Below are 20,350 nucleotides of genomic sequence, written 5' to 3'. Positions count from 1 at the left end.
GGGAGTGACTATTATTATTGTGGATGGAGGAACTACCCAAATTTTAGTTGGTAAAGTCAAAACCAAGGAAACTTCAATACTCCATGTTCCAACTATCAAGAGCCACCACCTCCATATTCATATCAAGAACCTCCATCTCCATATTCATACCAAGAACCACCACCTCTCTATCCATATCAAGAACCATCATCTTTCTATCCATATCAAGAGCCACCATCTCCCTATTCATACCAAGAGCCATCCTCTTTTTACACTTATCAAGAACCATCAGCTCCTTCTTATTTATATCAAGAGCCACCATCTCCTTATTCATCTCAAATACCATCAGATATTGTGCTTCTCATGAAAGAATTCATACATGATATAAAGACGAGTGTCAAAAATGTAGAGAATTATGTGCAGCTGATTACCAAGTCCCAAGGAAGAAGAACAAGCAAATTCCTTCCCAAGAGATATAATACAAGATCCTATAGAAGAAAGTGAGGAAATCAATCAAAGGAGTTCATACTCCAGTGAATTGGAGAACTTTCCACACTCACACATGGAAGAGGAAGAAGATGCGCCAACAAAGGAGGAGGATGCAACAACAAAGAAGGAAGATGCACCAATAAGGGAGGTTGTAAAGGATGAAAGCAATTATGGGAATCTACATTCCAATGAAGCAGAGAGTGGCATAGAAGGTGAGTCTATTGAACCACCAATTCAAGAAGTTTTTTATGAAGGGTACACTCTAACTATCACACAACACCCACATCTTGAAATTAAAGAAGTGAAGGCAATCAAGGAAAGCACTGAAAAGGGGATTGTGACCAAGAAATAGAAGAAAATATCTATGAAGAAGAAAAGGTCAGTAAGAAACAATCCAACCTCTACCCTAACAAGCAAGGTGAATCAAGCTAATCACAATAAAAGAAAGCTTGTTATGAGGACTTTATATCAGGGGGCACTAATTTTCACCTCTCCCCCCTTGGAGACATTTCTTCTAACCAACTGGAAGAAGAGGAAGAAAATTCAACAATCAAGTGTCAAACTAGTGACATTAAAGAAGCGCTTGCCAGGAGGCAACCCGATAATTTCTTATCCTTAGTTATTTTTCGTAGTAGTAGTTTTCTTATTTATTTGATTTTTATTGAGTTTCTACTGTTTCCTTTCGTTTTACGTATATTTTGATCATGCAGCTATTTTAGAACAGGAACCGAACACTACAAAAAAAAGCACACAACGCGCAAGCGTCGCTGACGCGTACGCGTATATGTGTGTGCGTGAAAAATAAAAGTGAACAGAGAATTGCACGGGAGTGGCGAAGGAAGTGTGCCTTGCACACAAATATGCTCACGCGTACGCGTCCATGACGCGTGCGCGTCAATTGCGATTATGGCACTCCACACGTACGCGTAAAGCACCCGCACGCGTGGATGAGAAAAATCGGCATAAAAGGTGTTTGGCCAGAGAGTTATGCTGGTGTGGGGCTGGAACTATGCTGGGCGCACAAGCCCCACCACGTGGGCGCGTCCCTGACGCGTTTGAGTCGTTTTTCCCATCCTGGCCGTCCACGCGTACGTGTCACTTGAAATTTGAGCGATCCACGCGTACGCGTGCCTTACGCGTGCGCGTCGCATACGACGCCCAATTAAACCACCTAAGCGCCTGATTTCAAATCATCCACCCCTCAATCCTAATTCTCTCTTTGTTCTATTATCATTTTCTTCTTCTTTAATCATACTATTTGTTTTTGTTTTTAGTTCTTCTTTACTTGAGGACAAGCAAACCTTTAAGTTTTGTGTTGATGCTTCGCTTATGGCTTTTCTGTTTAGCACCAAAGGGAGATAAATGTTCTTCATGGAGGAATGGGATGGCCACCAGCATAACTGAGGTGGTTGAGTTTCTTTCATTCTATATTATTTTATCCCGTTCTTAATATTTATGTTCCGATTTTCTGCTATTTTGTCTCGTTTATTGCATGATCCTTTATTAGATAAATTCCTAGGTCCTAGTTTAGTTTTTTCTTAATTGCTTTAACTCTGAAAGATGCCTCATGTATTGCCTACTAAGCTTAAATTCAAAAAAAAAGAAGTGATGTATTGCATGAGAAATTGAGTTTACATTTAAGACTAGTCTTATTTACTTAAATGTGGTGGTATTATTTGTGATTTTGAATGCATGACATGAACAATGTATATTTGAATTTGAATCAAAGAATGTTGATGTATAAGGAACATGAATTTAGAGAATTATTATGACTTCTCTGAAATAAACAAAAATTTAATCCTTGAAGCAAAAGAACCAGCAAAAGAAAAAAATTATATAATAATAAAAGCAAGGTCCAAGGCTCTGAGCATCAATGACTAGGGAGGTCAGACATGATTAAAAGTTCAAAGAGTTGTTTCCCTAGTCATATGCTTGTGGTGTGATTGTGTCAAGTAATCCTTGAAACAGAACACTTAGAGTCAAGACCAAGTGCGTTTAACAGAGTATGCCAAAGGCTTTGAGCACCAATGTCTGGGAGTAACTGAAAGAAAAATCAGAACTTAAAGAGAGTTTCCCAGTTAAGTGCTTGTGGTGTTTCTGTGTCAAGTAACCCTTGAGACAAAATACTTAAAGTCACGGCTAGGCTCAAGGTGCAAAGCACCAAAGAAAAATGAATTAAAGAAAATTATGCTGTGTTCAAGGATTAAACTGGAGTATAAAGATCAGAGAATTCATAATATTATCCAGATTCTAATTCCGAATGACAATGACATCCTTCTGATTCAAAGGAGAGTGAGATGCTAAAACTATTCAGGATTGCAGTTGTCAACCCCATTATAAGAAGAGACATGAGCTTAATCGAACTCTCATTTTCATGCAAATTCACATCCTAAGCCTATATTAATTTGGTTGCTTGAGGACAAGCAACAATTCAAGTTTGGTGTTGTGATGCGTGAGCATCTTTCCTATCTTTTCTTAGTGAATTTGCATTTAAATTGTTGAGTTTAATCAAGAATTAATTATCTTTTAGCCACTATGGATGCTACTTTGAGTCTCATGCAATTTTGTTTATTTTAGGTAGCATTTGGCTGGATTTGATGGAGTTTCTGCAGCACATGAATTAAAGGAGGGGACAGCGAGGAGCGACGCGTGCGTACCTAACGCGTGCGCGTGATTTGGAGCTTTTCATGGCGACGCGTACGTGTGACTGACGCGTACGCATGACATGCGCCACGTGCAGAAAATGCAAAAAAATGCTGGGAGCGATTTCTGGGCCCCATTTTGGCACTCAAGTAAGGCATAACTCTTTGCCAAGTAAGGCGTGGATCCAGTGAAGCAAGTGGTCCCCATCCATCAATTGAAGACTTGCTGATTGCCATAATTAATTCTGATTTAAATTCAAATTTGATTTTAAATTAGGAAAATATATTATTTTAATTTTAATTTTAGAAAATTGATTTTTAAATTAATTAGGATTAGATATAAAAAGGGGAAACTTTTCTTCTAGGAGGGGGAATTTTCTTTAGGGGATTCTATTCGATTTTACATTCGGGATTCCATCTCAGACAATTTACTTGAATCCTTATTTTCTCTCAGAACCATGAGCAACTAAACATCCACTGTTAAGGTTAGGAGCTCTATCTATTGTATGGATTGATACTATTATTTTTCTATTTTAATTCATGTTTTGATTTATATTTCAAGAATTATTTTCGTTCTTTATTTTATGAATTTGGGTGGAACAGAAGTATGACCCATGTTCTAATTGAGTTCTTGTATAACTTGGAAAAGATCTTTACTTGAACAACAACTTGAAAACATATTATTCTAAATTTCTAACTGTTTGTATTTAACGGGATACGTGACTTATAATCCTCTTATTTTTGGATAATTAGGATTCTTGTGGCATATAAACTGGAATTTGATCATCACCCTCTAATTAGAATTAATTGACCAAGAAATTGGCAATTGATGAATTTTAGAGGAGACTAGGAAGGTCTAAGGAATTAAGGTCTAATCACATATAGTTTGCCATGAATTAAATCTTGCATGATTAAAATAGTTAGTAAGAAAAGTCAATCCAGAAAATAGATAACTCTGAAGCCTTAACTGTTTTCTCCCATATTTTATTTTCAACTTAATTACTTGCGTGCCTACCTTATGATATTTTGAAGTCACTTTTTAAACCTTTTGAACATCTCAAAACCATTTTCTTCTTGCCTAACTAAGTAAATCATTTAACCATTGTTGCTTAGTCCATCAATCTTCGTGGGATCGACCCTCACTCGCCTGAGGTATTACTTGGTACGACCCGGTGCACTTGCCAGTTAGTTTGTGGGTTATAAATTACCGCACCAGTGTACGCGGCCTTTGTCTGCATATGCGAGTTCCCCTGGATAAAAGCAATTGGTTGTGTCGCGTGTGTACTCGCGTACGCAAGTCCTCCAAAATTGTTAAAAAACTATTAAATTCTGTAGAATTCACTTTTACACACCAAACTTCCGACGAACATAACTTTTTCATAAAAAATCGATTTTTATTCCTAAACCATCAAAATCACAAAATCTCTCAATTAGCAAAATCTAAATCACAAATTGAAAAGGGAAGAACTGGATGAAAAAACGTGATTTTCATACCAAATTATTTAGTGAGTTTTGTAGAGAATTTCAAGACAATTGCGTGGCCGTTGACGGCTCGTCAATCAGAGCTCTAAATTGAAAGTTATGTGAAATAGAAATTTGAGTGGGGTTTAGGTGTCCCCCCTCCCCCCCCCCCCCCCACCTTTCCTTCCCCAAATGTTTCCCGCGTGTTTTCCTTTGATTTGGGAAAGAAAAAGAGCTTATGCTCTCATGTGTTTGTGAGTTGGGTTGGATCTTGGGCCTGTTATAGGTATAGTTTAACCGACTCGGTCCGTTCGACCTAATTTTAAGTCAAAACTTTTAAAATTGGTGTTGAAATTCGTATTTTAATTATTTCTTCCATTCAAAACTATAAAATTTATTTTTTTTGTTTTTTAAATAATAATTAATTTATTAGTTAATTATTTATTAATTCTTTAGAGTTTACACAATGCATTATTTGTAATGCATAAATGAATGGTGGAGAGAGATTTTTTTATCAAATTCTTTCTTGTTCTACATCATTTTTTATAATGTTAAGTTTATTTTATTTGCCATGAAATGATGCCCTAACACTTTGTTGTGTAAGCATTGTTATTATACAAACTTTTTACATTCCAAAATTAATACGATCATTAAACTGTTGAATCTCGAATTTCATGAAAGACATCTTTAAACAATTGGCCCAAAATTCAACCTCGAGCTCTGATACCACTGTTAGAAGACAGAACATGCAAACAGAAGTGCAAAATTTACACAATTGACACATATTAATATCAAATATTTTACTAAAAAAAATATATGATATATAACAAAGTTACAAAATTGGATAACCACTCTACCTTAACTAAATTTCTAATACATAAATATAAGGTAGTAATTTGGGACATTCCACCCAAGACTAAGTCCCAATTACACCAAAAATACTAAAGCAAATAATGTAAACATTCAACCTAAATATAAAGAGAAGATACTAAAAAAACAAAACTAATCTTTTTTAACCAAAAGAGTGACTAATGACATGGTATTTAAAACAAATGTGAAGATACAATACACAAAGAAAAATTCAATAATTTTTTCTTTAGCATTTACTAATTATGACTCATAACTCTTAGCAAAATGATATGTATAAATTTAAGATCAAGCTACCTATTTATACTATTCTTGGGAAAGTAAAAAAAAAAATCCAACCAAACTATTTGCAAACAAGTTGTCAATCCTAATATAAAAATTAGTTAATATTTTTAACTATATTATAATATGATACTTGTAACTAGATACTTGTAAATTATAATTTGGTTCATGATGATTTTATTATATTCTTCAATTCAATATTTGTTAAACTTATGCACATTTATTTTCAATACATTGACAAATTAAAATTAATTTTGATTTCTTTATTACAGGTAAAACATGGTGACAAAAATAAAAGAAGAGGCGAAAGCAAAAAAAAAGAGATATGGGTGAAGGTCAAAAGGAGAGTGACCGCAATGACAAGAGGAGAGTAGAGAAAGAAAGACAAAATACAGTGATAATTTTATTAAAAGTTTTGAGAAAAAAAAAAGATAGTTTGATTAGGTGTATTAAAATGAGGGTAGATTTAGAAAGATGAATTGCAAGTAAAATTGAAAATTAAAAAGATATATCATTAAAAAATATAATTAACTAAAAAAAATTATTAAACGAAAAGTATATTGAATTATTATAAGTGATGAATTAGTATTTGTTTTTGTAATAGGTAATAATAAGCTCTTGAGTTGTTGATAATTGTATTAGTTTTGTTATGTTTTGTTAAGTGTTTTTGGATGGTTATTATATCAAAGACAATGCTGAAAAAATATTTTAATCACACGTATTTTTTTTCTTTTTGTTTTTTTTTTAACTTTTGGAGTCGAGTCTATATTGAACTATATAAAAATAAGAAAATTTATTTTTGATACATTTTTATATTATTGATGAATGTAAATATTTAGTAGTTCACGACAAAAATAAGTTAAAAGTCCAAAGTGATATTTGAAATTGATAACATACAATAAAATTATTTTCGTGATTCTAATTATACTAATTAGGTATCTAAAATTGACAAAAATGTATTATATATTAATTTTTAACGGCATAATGAATTACTTGATGAAAAATAACTAGAAATTAATATGGTACATTTTTCTAATTTCAAATACATATTCAAAAATTATTTTAGTATGTACAGTAAATATAAAAAATTATTTTAAAATATTTTTTCATAATATCCTCCTATTCGTTAAGTTAAGAGAATTTATCAGTTCTAAATTTTATTTAAGTTTATTGCTGGTTAATGAATTATTATACATATAAGACAAAATTTAAATTATTTTTTAATAATTAATTAAACAGATTAATAAACTAAGTACTAATTCTATCCAAAGTAATTTTATTTTGGAGTTGACGTAAATATCAAATTGGTATTCGAAAGATTTTGACGCTGACAAAATAGTACCTGACTTTTGTTATGACAAAATGGTCTCTAAAAAATTTTAAAATTTGACAAGTGTGTCCCCAAGTTTGTCGGAGCCAATTTTTGGCAAACACAATACTGACATGGCCACTACGTTTTGATGACATGGCAAAACCCCTCTCCAATCCTAATCCTTCCCCTCCAATGCACTTCTCCTTCCCCCTCTCCAAAGCACTCCCCCTTTTCCCTTCGTGAATGCACTCTCCCCCCTCCCCAACCCTATTCCCTCCCTACCCCTCCCCCTCCCTAACCCTAATCTCCCCTCCCCAACGCACTTCCTCCTTTTTCCAATCCAAAATTCCCTCTTCTGAACCTTAATCCCCTTTCTTTATCCCTTTGAACTCTAATCCCTCCTTCCTAACGCACTGTCTCACACTCTCAACTCATTCTCCCTCAAAACAACAGTGGAGCTCAACTTTCTCAGTCTTACAGAGTCAGTATCATCGACACCGCACGGTTGTCATCTCGTCACCGGGTCTTCTGCGTCTGCCAGCGTCGTCTGTCTCTTCTGTCGGCATTGCATCGTCTGTACGCCTTCACCGCTATCGTTTTGCCTAAACCCATTTTCCGTCATTTCTGTATTTTTACTGTTGTGTTTTGCGGTGGCTCGTTTTCTTTCTTGTGGTCGAACAATAAAACAGACACACATAGTATTTTGGGTGAGTTCAGGGACACGCTTGTCAAATTTTAAAATCATTTAGAGTCTATTTGTCAATAATAAAAATCAAGTACTATTTTATCAGCGTTAAAATATTTTAGATACCAATTTAATATTTATTTTTTTTAAAGTCTAACTCGAAAAAAGTCGAAGTATAGTGGAATGTTGCACCCACTAGTACTGCTGCCATGTGGATTCTGACCTTATTTCCACTTAAGCTTTGAGGCCAAAATTCTTCCCAATAACCTTGGCGGTTGAACCCTTTTCATGGTGGTGGGTCATGGGGACCAAACATGTTATTTATTTTTTTGCTTTAATTTCTATCATATATTATTTTGGGGGTATCCACCTTATGAAGCAATTTTGCTCTCTGACGCCAAGCCCACCCATTTTCTTGAATATGCTCACATTAGTGTCTTCTATGAAAGAGAACTAGTGCCTTCGTTCCATAACCTTATGTTTTTAATTTTCCACCCTTTTATTTATTTATTTATTTTTCTTATCCTATGGCCTCTACCTACTGACTCTACTTCACTATAAATAGCTTAGCAACTTCATTGATTTACATGGTGCTTGGACACAATTTTCTTAGCTTCTCATAGTAGTGTAAGTGCATTTCTAACATTTTTCTCCTAGAGTTTAGGCAAGTTGGATCTTGCATTTTAATAATATAGATGACATATTGAATCAAATACGTGTTTTCTTCTTAAATTACTTTCAATATATGTGCTGATTCTAATTAAGATTGCCTCTATATGAAGAATATAATATAAACATAATTGTTCGTCTATCCATTATTAGCATCATACGTTATACATATATATTAATTAATTTATTATTATGTGGTTATTATATACTTCATTTAAAATAAATTTAATTATTTTATTAATCTCTATAATTTCACCAATTAAGTTTTTGTATTTTTTTTTCATTTAAATTTTAAAATTTTATAATTAAATTCTTATTATCATGACAAAAATATTTAGGTTAGCGAAATATTTCATTTTCAAATTTAAAGATACTATAAATATTTATTAAATTTCTAAACGTGACCCAACTTTTTTTCTAAAATGACAAAATAGCCCTCTTTTTTCCTTGTCATACTTCAGCCAAAAATTCTTTTCTCCCTCCTTTTTCTATGCTGTTTTATATCATGGGAGAAACTCAATTCCATCACTCGTTTTGTATTCTATGTTTTTTTTTTTTTCCATCGTAACCACCGCAAAGAATGGGTATAATAATAAATGAACACTTTATAAAAAATGTTTATCGTTAGTAGGAACTTAAGTATAAAATTTAAAATTGGTTTAGGAATCTAATTAAAAAATATATATAAAGACTTAATTATGAATTTAATAAAATTATAGAAGTTAACAAAAATAACTTAATCTTTAAAATAATACTTTTAATTTAATTATTAATTTGAGTGGTGGAAATATACCTACGAAAATTATATTATCCCCAATTATAATTTTACTTCTCTTTATTAGTAGAAATGTCAATTTATTTCAATAATTCGGATTATGCATCACGCCAATTATACATATATCGATCAAAATATAATACATTCAAGGGCCGGATTCAAATAAAACTTTTTTGTTTTAGATATTGCATTCAATGTCCTGTTTGGTTTCTTTTTTTTTTTTTTTTTTTACTAGTAATTCACTCTTTTGCGTAGAAAATATTATTAGCGAGGGTTAGAATATTAGCACTTGAGAATTCACGATCATTTGCTAGCTCATTGATATTTTCAAAAAAAAAAAAAAAAACGGGTTTATCACATATCTGAATATATTTTAAATATATAAAAACTTTGGAACCAATTTTTAACCAACTTTAATTTCTCCTTCTTTCTTTATCGCTCTCTTGCTAAAAGGAAAAAAAATTGTTTGAATTTTTTGTTTGTCGAAAAAAAGAAATTCCCTAGTTAAATTGAGGTTTCTAATATACACCCTTTTAACTATTAGGAGTAAATAAAGTAACAAGTAAATATTTTTAAATATGTAAAATCTTGAAAAATCATTACTAATAAAAAATATTTCAGAGGATTTATGAATAAGATAACTACTTATTATTTCTCAAGTTTTTCATCATAAAATTAAAAATGAAAAACATACATCCAACATACTTTTCATATTGACCTTTTATTACATGCACTTTTGTATTGGTTTTCAGCAAAAGAAATCATGTTTCTCTTAGCTTTATTTATTTGTTTATTTATTTATTTATTTATCTTCTTTTGATAAATATAATAAAGTGAGTGAACTACTGTACATAGCTTATAGCCTATGATGTACAGACACTGATACGGACACAAGATATGACACGACACGGGACACGCCGATACATGAATTTTAAAATCTTATATAACACAGGAACACGTATATATATAAAATATAAAGTATTTTTTAGATAAATCGTAGTAATATTTTTATATTTTTCTTGATATTAAAACAAAAAAATTATTTTTTATGTCTTATTTTAATTATATAAAGTATATAAAATATTTGTTTTTTTAATAAATAATAATATATACTATTTTTAAATTTATTTTAAGAATATATGTTAAGAATAAGATTGGACATGCTGACACATGATGATATTTAGGTCTGTCAAAGCGTGTTCGAAAAATTTTTTTATTTTTTATTAAGATACGGTTGGATACAACAGATACGCGTGTCAAACAAATATCGATGAGTATTGTCTCCAAAAATGTGTTTGACATGCAAACACAACAACTCAAGAAAGTGTGGTGCTTTGTAGCTTATAGCTTATTTATCTCCTATAAGTTACAAGCCATTAATTCTTTCAAGCTAAGGAAGCACTAAAGGACTTTCTTTCTCATTTATCCTATTTCATATAAAATCCACTATCCCATATAATTCACTATATAATTTAATTTTCTCTTCTTTAGACATAAAGTATAATAAGGATTAAAGATGGAGCAAGGATATAGGTTTTTGGTGCTTTTCTTGTTGGCAATGATGTTCTCAAGGGCAATGTGCATAAGACACCACAAAAGCACCAATAACAATAATGGTTCTTCTTCTTCTTCTTCTTCAAGCTCTTCTATTAATGGAAGCTTTTGCTTGAGTTGGAGATTAGGAGTGGAGACGAACAATGTGCTGCCGTGGCGAACGGTCCCAACAGAGTGCTTGCAATATGTGGAGAATTACATGATCCATGGCCAATATGAGCAAGACTTGGATTTGATCATGGAACAAGCTATGAGCTTTGTGAGCACCATAACACTTGCTGGTGATTCTAAAGATGCTTGGATTTTGGATGTTGATGACACATGCATCTCCAACTTATTTTATTACAAAAGCAAGAAATATGGGTACGTTTTACTTAGGTATAATTACTCTATTATTTCTTATAATTTTATTAAATTTGTAATTAAGTTTTTATAATTTTTTTAATGGGTTCTTATGCCATTTTAAATTTTATAATTAAATTTTTTTACGTCAAAAATATTAAAATTAATAGAATTTTTTTAAAAATATGTAATTAAAGATCTAATTAAATTCTTAATTATAGATATCTTTAATTTATATGTTTTTTATACTAAAAAATATTTAAGTAGTATAAGAATTCAATTAAAAATATATATATATATATATATATATATATATATATATATATATATATATATATATATATATATAATAACTTAATTGAAAATTTGATAAAATTATAAAATATAAAAAAATAAATTTTTTACTTATATTATTATTCGTATTTTTTAAAAAATTTTTACTTTTGGTATTAAAAGTAACTAATAAAAAGTGAAGAGAAAATAAAAGATAGTACAAACATCATTTATCTATACTTATATTAATACTCGTAATATTATAATATTAACTAATAATAACTTACGAGTATACTACATGAAAACCAGAAGTCATCACCTATCAGTAGTTCGTATAGAATAGAATAATTCTGTATTCATATTTATAATCGAATTCTATAAAAATTTAATCAAATTAGTAGTATATATAATCAAATTTCAAAAATAATACAATTAAAACAGATTTGTGTTTGTAATCAAAATAGGAAAAAATATATAAAAATACACTAATAGTCGGTAATTTATTGTATTTATAAGAATTTTAATTATTTTTCTACGAAAAAGTTTTCTTTTTTATCAAAAACATTTTCATTAAAAATTATGATCAAAACAGAGATAGACATCAGGGCCAATAGCAGTAATAAAGAATGGAATTTTCTAATAAAACACGAAATTATTTTACCATAAAAAATGGTAAAGTTTCCTGTGAGGCCTGCATTAACAAATCACACATGCACTGTCGGCATTGAATTAAATAATAGTAAAAGTATGTTTTTTTTTTTTTATGTTTGTAATTTTTTTAAATATTTTTAATATTTAATTTTATTTTTAATATTTTAGATGAAACTAATATTTGAAGATAATTTTAATACAAATAAAAAATATTAGAGATAAAATTAAATAAAATTAAACGTCATAAATATTAAAAAAAAAGACAAAAATCATAATTTATCTTTTAAATAATTACATCATTTCTTTACTTTATTGGTGTTGACTCACATCACGTCATCACTCTTCACATTATCTTTTTTTTTTCCTTTATTCATTCAAAAGTTAATTATTTATACAAAAATGTGTTTTAACTATATTAATATCTTAATAAATTCAAAAAATTAAATAGCCCATTTTTTTAATATAATTTGTTCAAAGCTCGACCCTCTGCGGAGAGGAGTATGAAGGGTACAAATAAAACAACACTTAAAGCATGTTAAGAAAAATAAGAACTTACTACTTAGTTTAAATCTAACCCTCAGTATCATCATCTCGTTATTATATGAAGCAACCTCATTGCTCCTTTGCCATATCACATAGCCATCGGGGCAAAAGAGAATTGATTACGTAGTTTTAATAATAATAATAATAATAATAATAATAATAATAATAATAATAATAATAATAATAATAATAATATATACAGGTGTGACCCATATGATCCATCAGGGTTCAGGGCATGGGCAATGAAAGGGTGGTGCACTGCAATTCCATCAGTGTTAGGGATGTTCAACAAGTTAATAGATAAAGGATTCAAAGTGATTATGCTCACCGGAAGAGACCAAGAGACTCTTGGTCAAATCACTAGGGACAACTTGCATAATCAAGGCTTTATTGGCTATCAAAGACTTGTCATGAGGTAACTAATAATAGTGTTTAGCTGATATTTCCTAAGGACATGTACCATTAGAATAGAAGTTCAAAATTGAAAGAAACTTTATTTTTTTCTATTAAAATGAATTTAATACTAAGTTGAAGGAATGATAAATATAAAAGTATGGACTTTTGTTTGTAACATTTGTGAAAAATGTCCATTGAAGGTAGACAAGGTAGATTTATAGTAATTATAGGAAAAAGTTCTTGATTTTTATTTTATTTTAATAAAGATATAATAAATATAGAATTTAATTTTTATATATTAACAGTGTAAAATATTTTATATAATTGTCTATCAATAGAAAAAATAATTTTTTTGATGTGACATACCTGATTTGATATACGTGTAATCCTATTTTACATTGATAATGTATCAAAATTAAATTAATAAATATATTAGAAACTTAAATTTTGCAAAATGTTTTATAACAACGACAACAATAATAATAATATGCATCAATGGATCAGAGCGAAATTTTCTCTTAAATGGATCGATTGATATTATACATACACATTTTGACCCTTTTCAGGACCGCCGCAAATAAAGGGCAAAGTGCAGTAAAGTATAAATCAGAGGTACGGAAGCAATTAGAAGATGAAGGTTACCGGATATGGGGGAATGTGGGTGATCAATGGAGTGATCTTCAAGGAAATTCTCCTGGAAACCGCACATTTAAGCTCCCTAATCCCATGTATTTTGTTCCTTAATGTTTTGTTAATGCACGGTTAATATTATTATAAGCAAATGTTCAACTATGTTATATTCAGCTATCAATTCAAAAGGCTGTTCCCTTCTCTTGTTCTTCGAAATAACATACAATTAGTCATCTAATTATATAATTCATCCATTATTTGAAATCATTTAAGTCATTGAATTTGACTTTTTTCTTTTTTAATTATAATATTAGTGCATACCAATTAAATTTATAAAATTTACGCCTAGAAAAAGTCTACCAAATAAAGGGATGAAGATTGTTCTCAAATTTCTATACTATGAGTTCAATGTCTGGGATTGAAATTTGTGTGTAGAAAGTTGATATTACAATTGATGTGTTTGAATTAGAGCATGAATCACACAAAGAAGATGAAACATATTCTGATATGAAATATTTAGTGAGTACAAGCAAAGATCAACAATCTTTGTGGAGGGTGACCTAACTAAATTGTTATGCCACAGCTCAAACTCATTAGCATTTGCAAAAATAGTAGGTACAAAAGCTTTGGATTGGGATTTTGATTCCCTAATTTTTCTCAAACATAAAAGTTAATTTGTATTGTCTTTTGATTCACTAATCATTAAACTTGTACCTAGAATACACATTAAATATCCTCTATGAAAATTAGGCATTTCTCATAAATTGGTGGTAACGGAATAGGAAGATGGTTGAAAAAGTATCTGCAGTTTCAATAAAAGATTTGTCTTCCTCTCAAATTGGTTATGAACATAACCATGTGATGCTCGATATAAATGATGAATTAATCTCAATACATCAATCCATCATCATACACCAAAACTGTCAAGATTTATTACTCAGATTCAACAAGCCTAGTAACTTATCTACTTACTCCTAATTTTAACCTTCAAAGTCCAATTAAGCTTGCCCTCTGGCAAAGGAATGGACCTTGGTAAACGCAGCGGCACCTCATATTCTCCGAGTGTTGCTAAAGGCACTGGGAGATGTAGGTTTTCAGGTGCAATGTTCACACATAGTTGTCTTGCCACCTAAAATTACCATAGCACTTAAGAGTCAGAAGTAGAGGGGAAAAAATGAAATTAAAGGATGAAGACTCAAAATTGGTCCCTGAAATTTGGGGTTCAGCTGAAACTGATCTCCCAAATTTTCGATGACCCAATTTAGTTCACATAAAACTTGTAACTAATTTGGTCCCTCGATTACTATTTCGTAACGTTGTTCCCTCATAAACCTACACCACCACCGCCTCCTCCTCTTCACCGCCAGCACCACCTCCTCCTCCTACTCTTCAACCCCAATCACCAAATGACACCAAGATGGGGTCCTGAGGGTCTGAGGTGAATGGTTAGAACTAGGTAGTGGTTATGGTGGTCAAGGTGGTGGTGAGAAAGAGAGAGAATGTGTACAAAGATAAAGTGAAAAGGAGAGGAAGACACAAAATGATGTCATTTTGGCCTTTAGTCAATAACACCACATCATCACTTCCTCAAAGGAATAATGATTGAGGAATCAAATTGAGTCACATTATTTAATTTCAGGGATTAAATTGGTCACCAAAAATTTAGGGAAAAAATTTAATCGATCCACAAATTTCAAGGACCAAATTGAATCTTTACTTGAAATTAAAGTTTGACATATATACATGTTTATAATCTCAAAGTATAAATAATTAAATATGGATGTAGAGCTTTTTATTCATCAAGTCGAAAGTAATACAATAACCCCATAACTTATGCAGATCCTAATTTTCTTTCATAAGAAACTAACTTTTTTATCAGTCATGTCTTGCAGCAGAAACACTAAAAACTAAAACTAAGAGAGTTCTTTCAACTGTTGAATTAGAATGTGCAGAGACTGAGAGTGAGAGAGAGCACAAGCCTGAGCTTATGTGATTAGTGTTGCATAGGAATAGATGGAAGTGACGAGGTTTTAATAGGTATCTATATTGCTGACGTATATATAGTTTAGTATACCATTCTCAAACAGATGAGCAGATAGAAGTGGTAATCTATCCAAGCAAGCATGGACTTCTTTCAAAGAAACTATTTATTACCAAGTGTCCACAATTTACTAGAGTAAACGAAATAAAATAGGTCATAGGTAATAAAGGACAACGGAGCAAAGGAAGGAATTGGACGTCAACAAACTTGCCTGTGTGGCAAGGAGGGAGAAGAAGGGAAAAAATCGTAAGAAACAAAGATAAGTGATCAGATTGGTAAGAATGAACAAACTCTCAGACCTCTTTAAGATTTCAATCTTTTCCAATTTTTCAATGAAATCAATAGGGATTCCTGCCATAGTATAGAGATAGACTCTATTTTATCTCACCTTCAATCACACCACCACCATGATAGCACAATGAGGTCTACCTATTTTGTTCTCAATTGAAAACGACGGGATTTAACATACCTAACCTAACCCAACCCTCTTTTCATGGATGGAAAGAGATGTTGGAGACTTGGGAGTACATAATGGTTTTAATATCACATCAAGATGATTAGGTACACAGGAATTCTGCAGCTATTGTAGTTCATACCAAAGACACAGGCAAACTAAAGTGAACCATTGGACAGACCAAGTTGCAAATCATAATGGTAGGAAACGTATAAAATATCCAAAATAAAATAAAGGGAACCATCAATACTAACTGCATTTTGTTTTTGGGGATAAAATAACTGGATTTTTTTGTTAACATGCTATATTCATGTTTCTTATTTTCATGTTGCTATCAAACATTTGACTAGTGCAGAGAAAGCATTACCTCAGCCACAAGAGCATCTTTTGTCATAGGTGAACGTAACTCCAAAGGGTCATCTTTTGATGCACGGGCCTTTGCTTTTTGAACATCAATTAATCTCCGCAAGACCTATCAGTACACGCAAATCCATATCAAAATGCCATATATCTATCTACATGAAAGATTTAACATGATAGAAGTAAATGTTTCTAATTTACAACCTTTACGAACTATGTACTTGGGAGTATCATCACAATACCTACTCTAAATTTGAAGTTTGAACCAGTAGCACATAAAAAGAAAATTCTCAAAATAATTCCTTTGTAATCAGTTTAGCCGACCCCACCTAGTGGGACAAGGCTTTGTTGTTGTTGTAATTCCTTTGTAATCAGTTAAGCTAAAATCAAATAACTAGAAAAGCTAAATGATAACCTTAAAAAGAATTGTGCATTTGGTTCCAAACAGCAGTAAAAAGCTTTTAAGAGTAAACTACAAACCAGCTTAGCTTTATCAAGACGAAGCGCAGCCCTTTCATACTCTTTCATCATATCTTTCTTTGACTCTTTAATTACTGTAACATCCTTTTGTTCTTCTCCTTCAATTGGCTGACAGATCTGAAGAATGGAAAACGCAGCACTAATGACTGTTGATGGTAGAGAAAGTTCAAAAGAGTTGGCAATATGAATATGCAATTGTTTACGTGCCAAGGTCAGAAGCATAAATCGTTGACAATGTACACAAGACATGCATTTACATAAACACAGATGGAAAGGGAAAGGATGCTGATATTTTAACAATGCCATCTGACAATATTATCGTCATGCTATTCGAGTAGATAGCAATGCATAGAATTGAAAAAATAGAAAAAAATAAACACGATGATAAATGGCATTGACCAAGTAATCACATAGTTGAATAAAGCAAAACTGAGGTCAAAGTGAAACGGGGTAAAAGCCTCTAAAAAACCTTGCGCTGCTCGCTTATGAGATGAGCAAACTTGTCAATATTAGGGACAGCAAGGAGCTTTGGCATTAGGTGGTTGCGAAAATATCCCGGGGCAACTTTGACAGTATCACCAGCCTTTCCCAGCTTATCTACGTCCTTTAGATAGGAAATTGGATATGTCAGTAAATCGAATTGAATCCATCAAGAAAACAAACATCAGACCCAAGAAAGAGACAATTACAGAGGTGAGGATGACTTGGAGCTTCCTCATGTATCGAAGTCCTTGAGAAGCATACCAGATTGGATTTACGGCAGTACTATCATAACTAGCATCTCTAAATCTAAGGACCTGCTTAACTCCATGTCTGCCATATCTAAGATAACAACCCATTTAGCTTAAGACTGAAATTCACAATCACCGTCTTTCTCTCTGTCAAAACCCAGAACAAATAGCTATTAGTATTGAAACAATAAAGTCCATTTCTTCAAAACAAGTTTGTTTGGTTTTCTGTAGACTAAAAAGAAATCAAATTCCATTTATGAAATAACAAAAGTTTCTATTAAAATAACACAGTCCTAAAATCAAACTTAAATATAATAATACAAATATCAATCACAAATTACATTAGAGTGCAATACATATCTCAACCCCAAAATACAGTGTCTTAATCACAAATTAAAGTAAGATACAAATCTGAATCCCAAATTACTGTATACCAAAAGAAGAAAACATACTTGACCACTTAAAATATGTAAAATGTTTGTAACTTATATTGATTATCCATAAGAAGCCCTCTTCCATGAAGTCTTAAAACTAGTCAATTGAAAGTATCAAAAACACAAAAATCATTCGTATTACATGACATGAATTCTAGTTATAATGTTTCTCTAATTGAAAAAACTATGGCTAAATACTTCATTTCTTTCAAATTGTCTACAATTAGTGAACTCGGTTCCCTGATGCATGAACGTGATCTTTACATACACAATAAAATTACCTCAAACATAAAACGAAATGAAAAAAAAAAACAGATATTAAAAGAAAATTATCAAGCTCACCTGGAAACAACGGAGACGATAAGGATGCCGGCGTCGGAGGGGATACGCAGACGAACGCGGCTGAGGTGCTGGAAGCACACCTATTGGCGTTTGATGTTAGGGTAGGGATATTTTCGGAATTCTACTTCGGTTAGCTATTCTCACCAAATCCATGTTGGGATTTACTTTTAATTTTAAATATATAAATTAAGGGAAAAGCTCTGCATATATGCTTTACAAGTTCATTAAACAATAAAATCAAATTACGCGCTGCTCCACGTACGACGCGCTACATCCCTTCTTTTTCTCCTTCTTTTTCGATCGTTCTTTTCTCCTCCGGTTTGTTCTTCGTCGTTGACGTTAGTTTTTCCACATACTGTTACGGCACATTTTCATTGTACCTTTTTCTTCTTCTTGCTGCACGTTCTTCTTCCTCTTCCTCTTCTTTTTCTTTTCTTTTGTTTCTTGCCTTCTCTTTCTCCTTCTTCATTTACGTGTTTTTCTCTCTATTTTCTTTCTTCGTTATTCTCGATTTCTATTGTTTTTTGACATCAAGCTCTGAAATCGTTTTTGAAGAAGAAGTAGCAGAAGATGAGGAGGAGAAAGAGAAAGAGTTCTGAATTATGCATGATTTTGGGTGTATTTCTTTAAATCCTTTGGGTGTATTTTCTGTAATCTTTTGGGTGTATTTCTATAATCGTTTGGGTGAATTCCTGTAACCGTTTGGGTGTATTTCTGTAATCTCTTTGGTGTATTTTATGTAATCGTTTGAGTGTATTTCTGTAATCTCTTGGGTGTATTTTATGTAATCGTTTGAGTGTATTTCTGTAATCTCTTGGGTGTATTTTATGTAATCGTTTGGGTGTATTTATGTAATGCTTGCCATTTTTTCTGAAATGAAAAATACACCCATAGATATCAGTAAGATACACCCATAGATATGAGTCAGATACACCCATAGATATCAATCAGATATCACTCAAATACACCCAAAGGGTTACAGAAAATACACCCAAAGGATTTAAGAAAATACACCCAAAATTCGTTGAATTACATCTTATGCATAATTCAGAACTCTTTCTCTTTCTCCTCCTCATCTTCTGCTGCTTCTTCTTCTTCAAAAACGATTTTACCATGAAAAATCGAAAAAAAAACGAGAAAACAGAGAGAAAAGACGTAAATGAAGAAGAAGAAGAAGAAGAGGAAAATGAGGAAGAAGAACGTGCAGAAACGAAAGAAAAGGAGAAGAAGAAGAGTAAGAGGAAGAAGAACGTGCAGCAAGAAGAAGAAGAAGAATTTCAGAAACTATGAAAATAAAAAAAAACGAAGAAGAAGAAGAAGAGGAAGAGGAAGAGGAAGAGGAAGAAGAAGAAGACAAAGACGAAGAAGAAGAAGAAGAAGAAGAGAAGAAGAAGAAGAAGAAGACGAAGAGGAACCGTTTGAGTGGGGCGCGTGTAGTTACGCTCCATTCAAAATGAGTTAATGCGCGTGTTAATGAAGTTTGGGCCGATAACTTGTAAAATTTGTACAGCCTTTTTACTTGTATGTGTAGCAGGCCCCATAAATTAAATTTCTTGTATTCAATTATATTTATAACGACTATAAAATTATTTTACATGTAAATCTAATTTACATCTAATTTTACATAATATCACATAAAAAATAATTATTTTTATATTAATGTAGCAGATACGAGATGGATTAGCACTCTCCTTAATTGAACAAGATAGTTGATAAATTTAATAATATGTCTAAAAGGATAAAATTGATGTCTCCTTAACTAAATAGGCAATTATTTACAGAAAAATAAAATTTCAAAAGTGAACGTTTAATTTTAGAAAAAAATGTCATTTTGAATTTTTAATTCAAAAATAAATAAATTTTTAATTAATTAAAAATATAAAAATAATTTTTATGTTTTAAAATATGAAATATTTAATTTTTTTATTTAAAATATATAAAAATAAATAAATTTTTAC

General features: G+C 31.4%; 2 protein-coding genes across 3 annotated transcripts; one reads left to right on the top strand and one right to left on the bottom strand.

The window, feature by feature from the left end:
* The first annotated feature begins 8,316 nt into the window (after nt 1-8,316).
* On the top strand, nt 8,317-13,752 carry LOC130951061 (acid phosphatase 1-like). Of its 2 annotated transcripts, none has more exons than XM_057879672.1 (4): nt 8,317-8,344; nt 10,653-11,078; nt 12,727-12,939; nt 13,487-13,752. In XM_057879672.1, the coding sequence occupies exons 2-4, from the start codon at nt 10,678-10,680 to the stop codon at nt 13,662-13,664; spliced, it is 792 nt and encodes a 263-aa protein (XP_057735655.1). In that variant the 5' UTR covers nt 8,317-8,344; nt 10,653-10,677; the 3' UTR covers nt 13,665-13,752. The 2 variants fall into 2 exon arrangements, with proteins under 2 accessions (XP_057735655.1, XP_057735654.1); XM_057879671.1 differs by having other exon boundaries at nt 10,653-11,093.
* A 153-nt stretch (nt 13,753-13,905) lies between these two features.
* LOC130950883 (uncharacterized) lies at nt 13,906-18,537 on the bottom strand. The gene is made up of 6 exons (XM_057879482.1): nt 18,393-18,537; nt 17,575-17,763; nt 17,355-17,489; nt 16,886-17,002; nt 16,413-16,517; nt 13,906-14,679 (listed from the first exon to the last, which is right to left on the bottom strand). The coding sequence occupies exons 2-6, from the start codon at nt 17,722-17,724 to the stop codon at nt 14,515-14,517; spliced, it is 672 nt and encodes a 223-aa protein (XP_057735465.1). The 5' UTR covers nt 17,725-17,763; nt 18,393-18,537; the 3' UTR covers nt 13,906-14,514.
* Nucleotides 18,538-20,350: the final 1,813 nt, after the last annotated feature.

This window comes from Arachis stenosperma, chromosome 9, assembly GCF_014773155.1.
Source record: "Arachis stenosperma cultivar V10309 chromosome 9, arast.V10309.gnm1.PFL2, whole genome shotgun sequence".
NCBI lineage: Eukaryota > Viridiplantae > Streptophyta > Magnoliopsida > Fabales > Fabaceae > Arachis > Arachis stenosperma.
Note: the sequence above shows the minus strand (reverse complement) of the source record. Positions and strands in the feature narration are given on the sequence as shown.

Coding starts and splice junctions, on each gene's coding strand:
- LOC130951061 (XM_057879671.1), top strand. CDS start 10,678: ATGGAGCAAGGATATAGGTTTTTGGTGCTTTTCTTGTTGGCAATGATG. Junction 11,094..12,726: donor TATGGGTACGTTTTACTTAG/GTATAATTACTC, acceptor TAATATATACAG/GTGTGACCCATATGATCCAT. Junction 12,940..13,486: donor TATCAAAGACTTGTCATGAG/GTAACTAATAAT, acceptor GACCCTTTTCAG/GACCGCCGCAAATAAAGGGC.
- LOC130950883 (XM_057879482.1), bottom strand. CDS start 17,724: ATGGGTTGTTATCTTAGATATGGCAGACATGGAGTTAAGCAGGTCCTT. Junction 17,490..17,574: donor TCCAAGTCATCCTCACCTCT/GTAATTGTCTCT, acceptor TCCTATCTAAAG/GACGTAGATAAGCTGGGAAA. Junction 17,003..17,354: donor TCATAAGCGAGCAGCGCAAG/GTTTTTTAGAGG, acceptor TCCATTCTTCAG/ATCTGTCAGCCAATTGAAGG.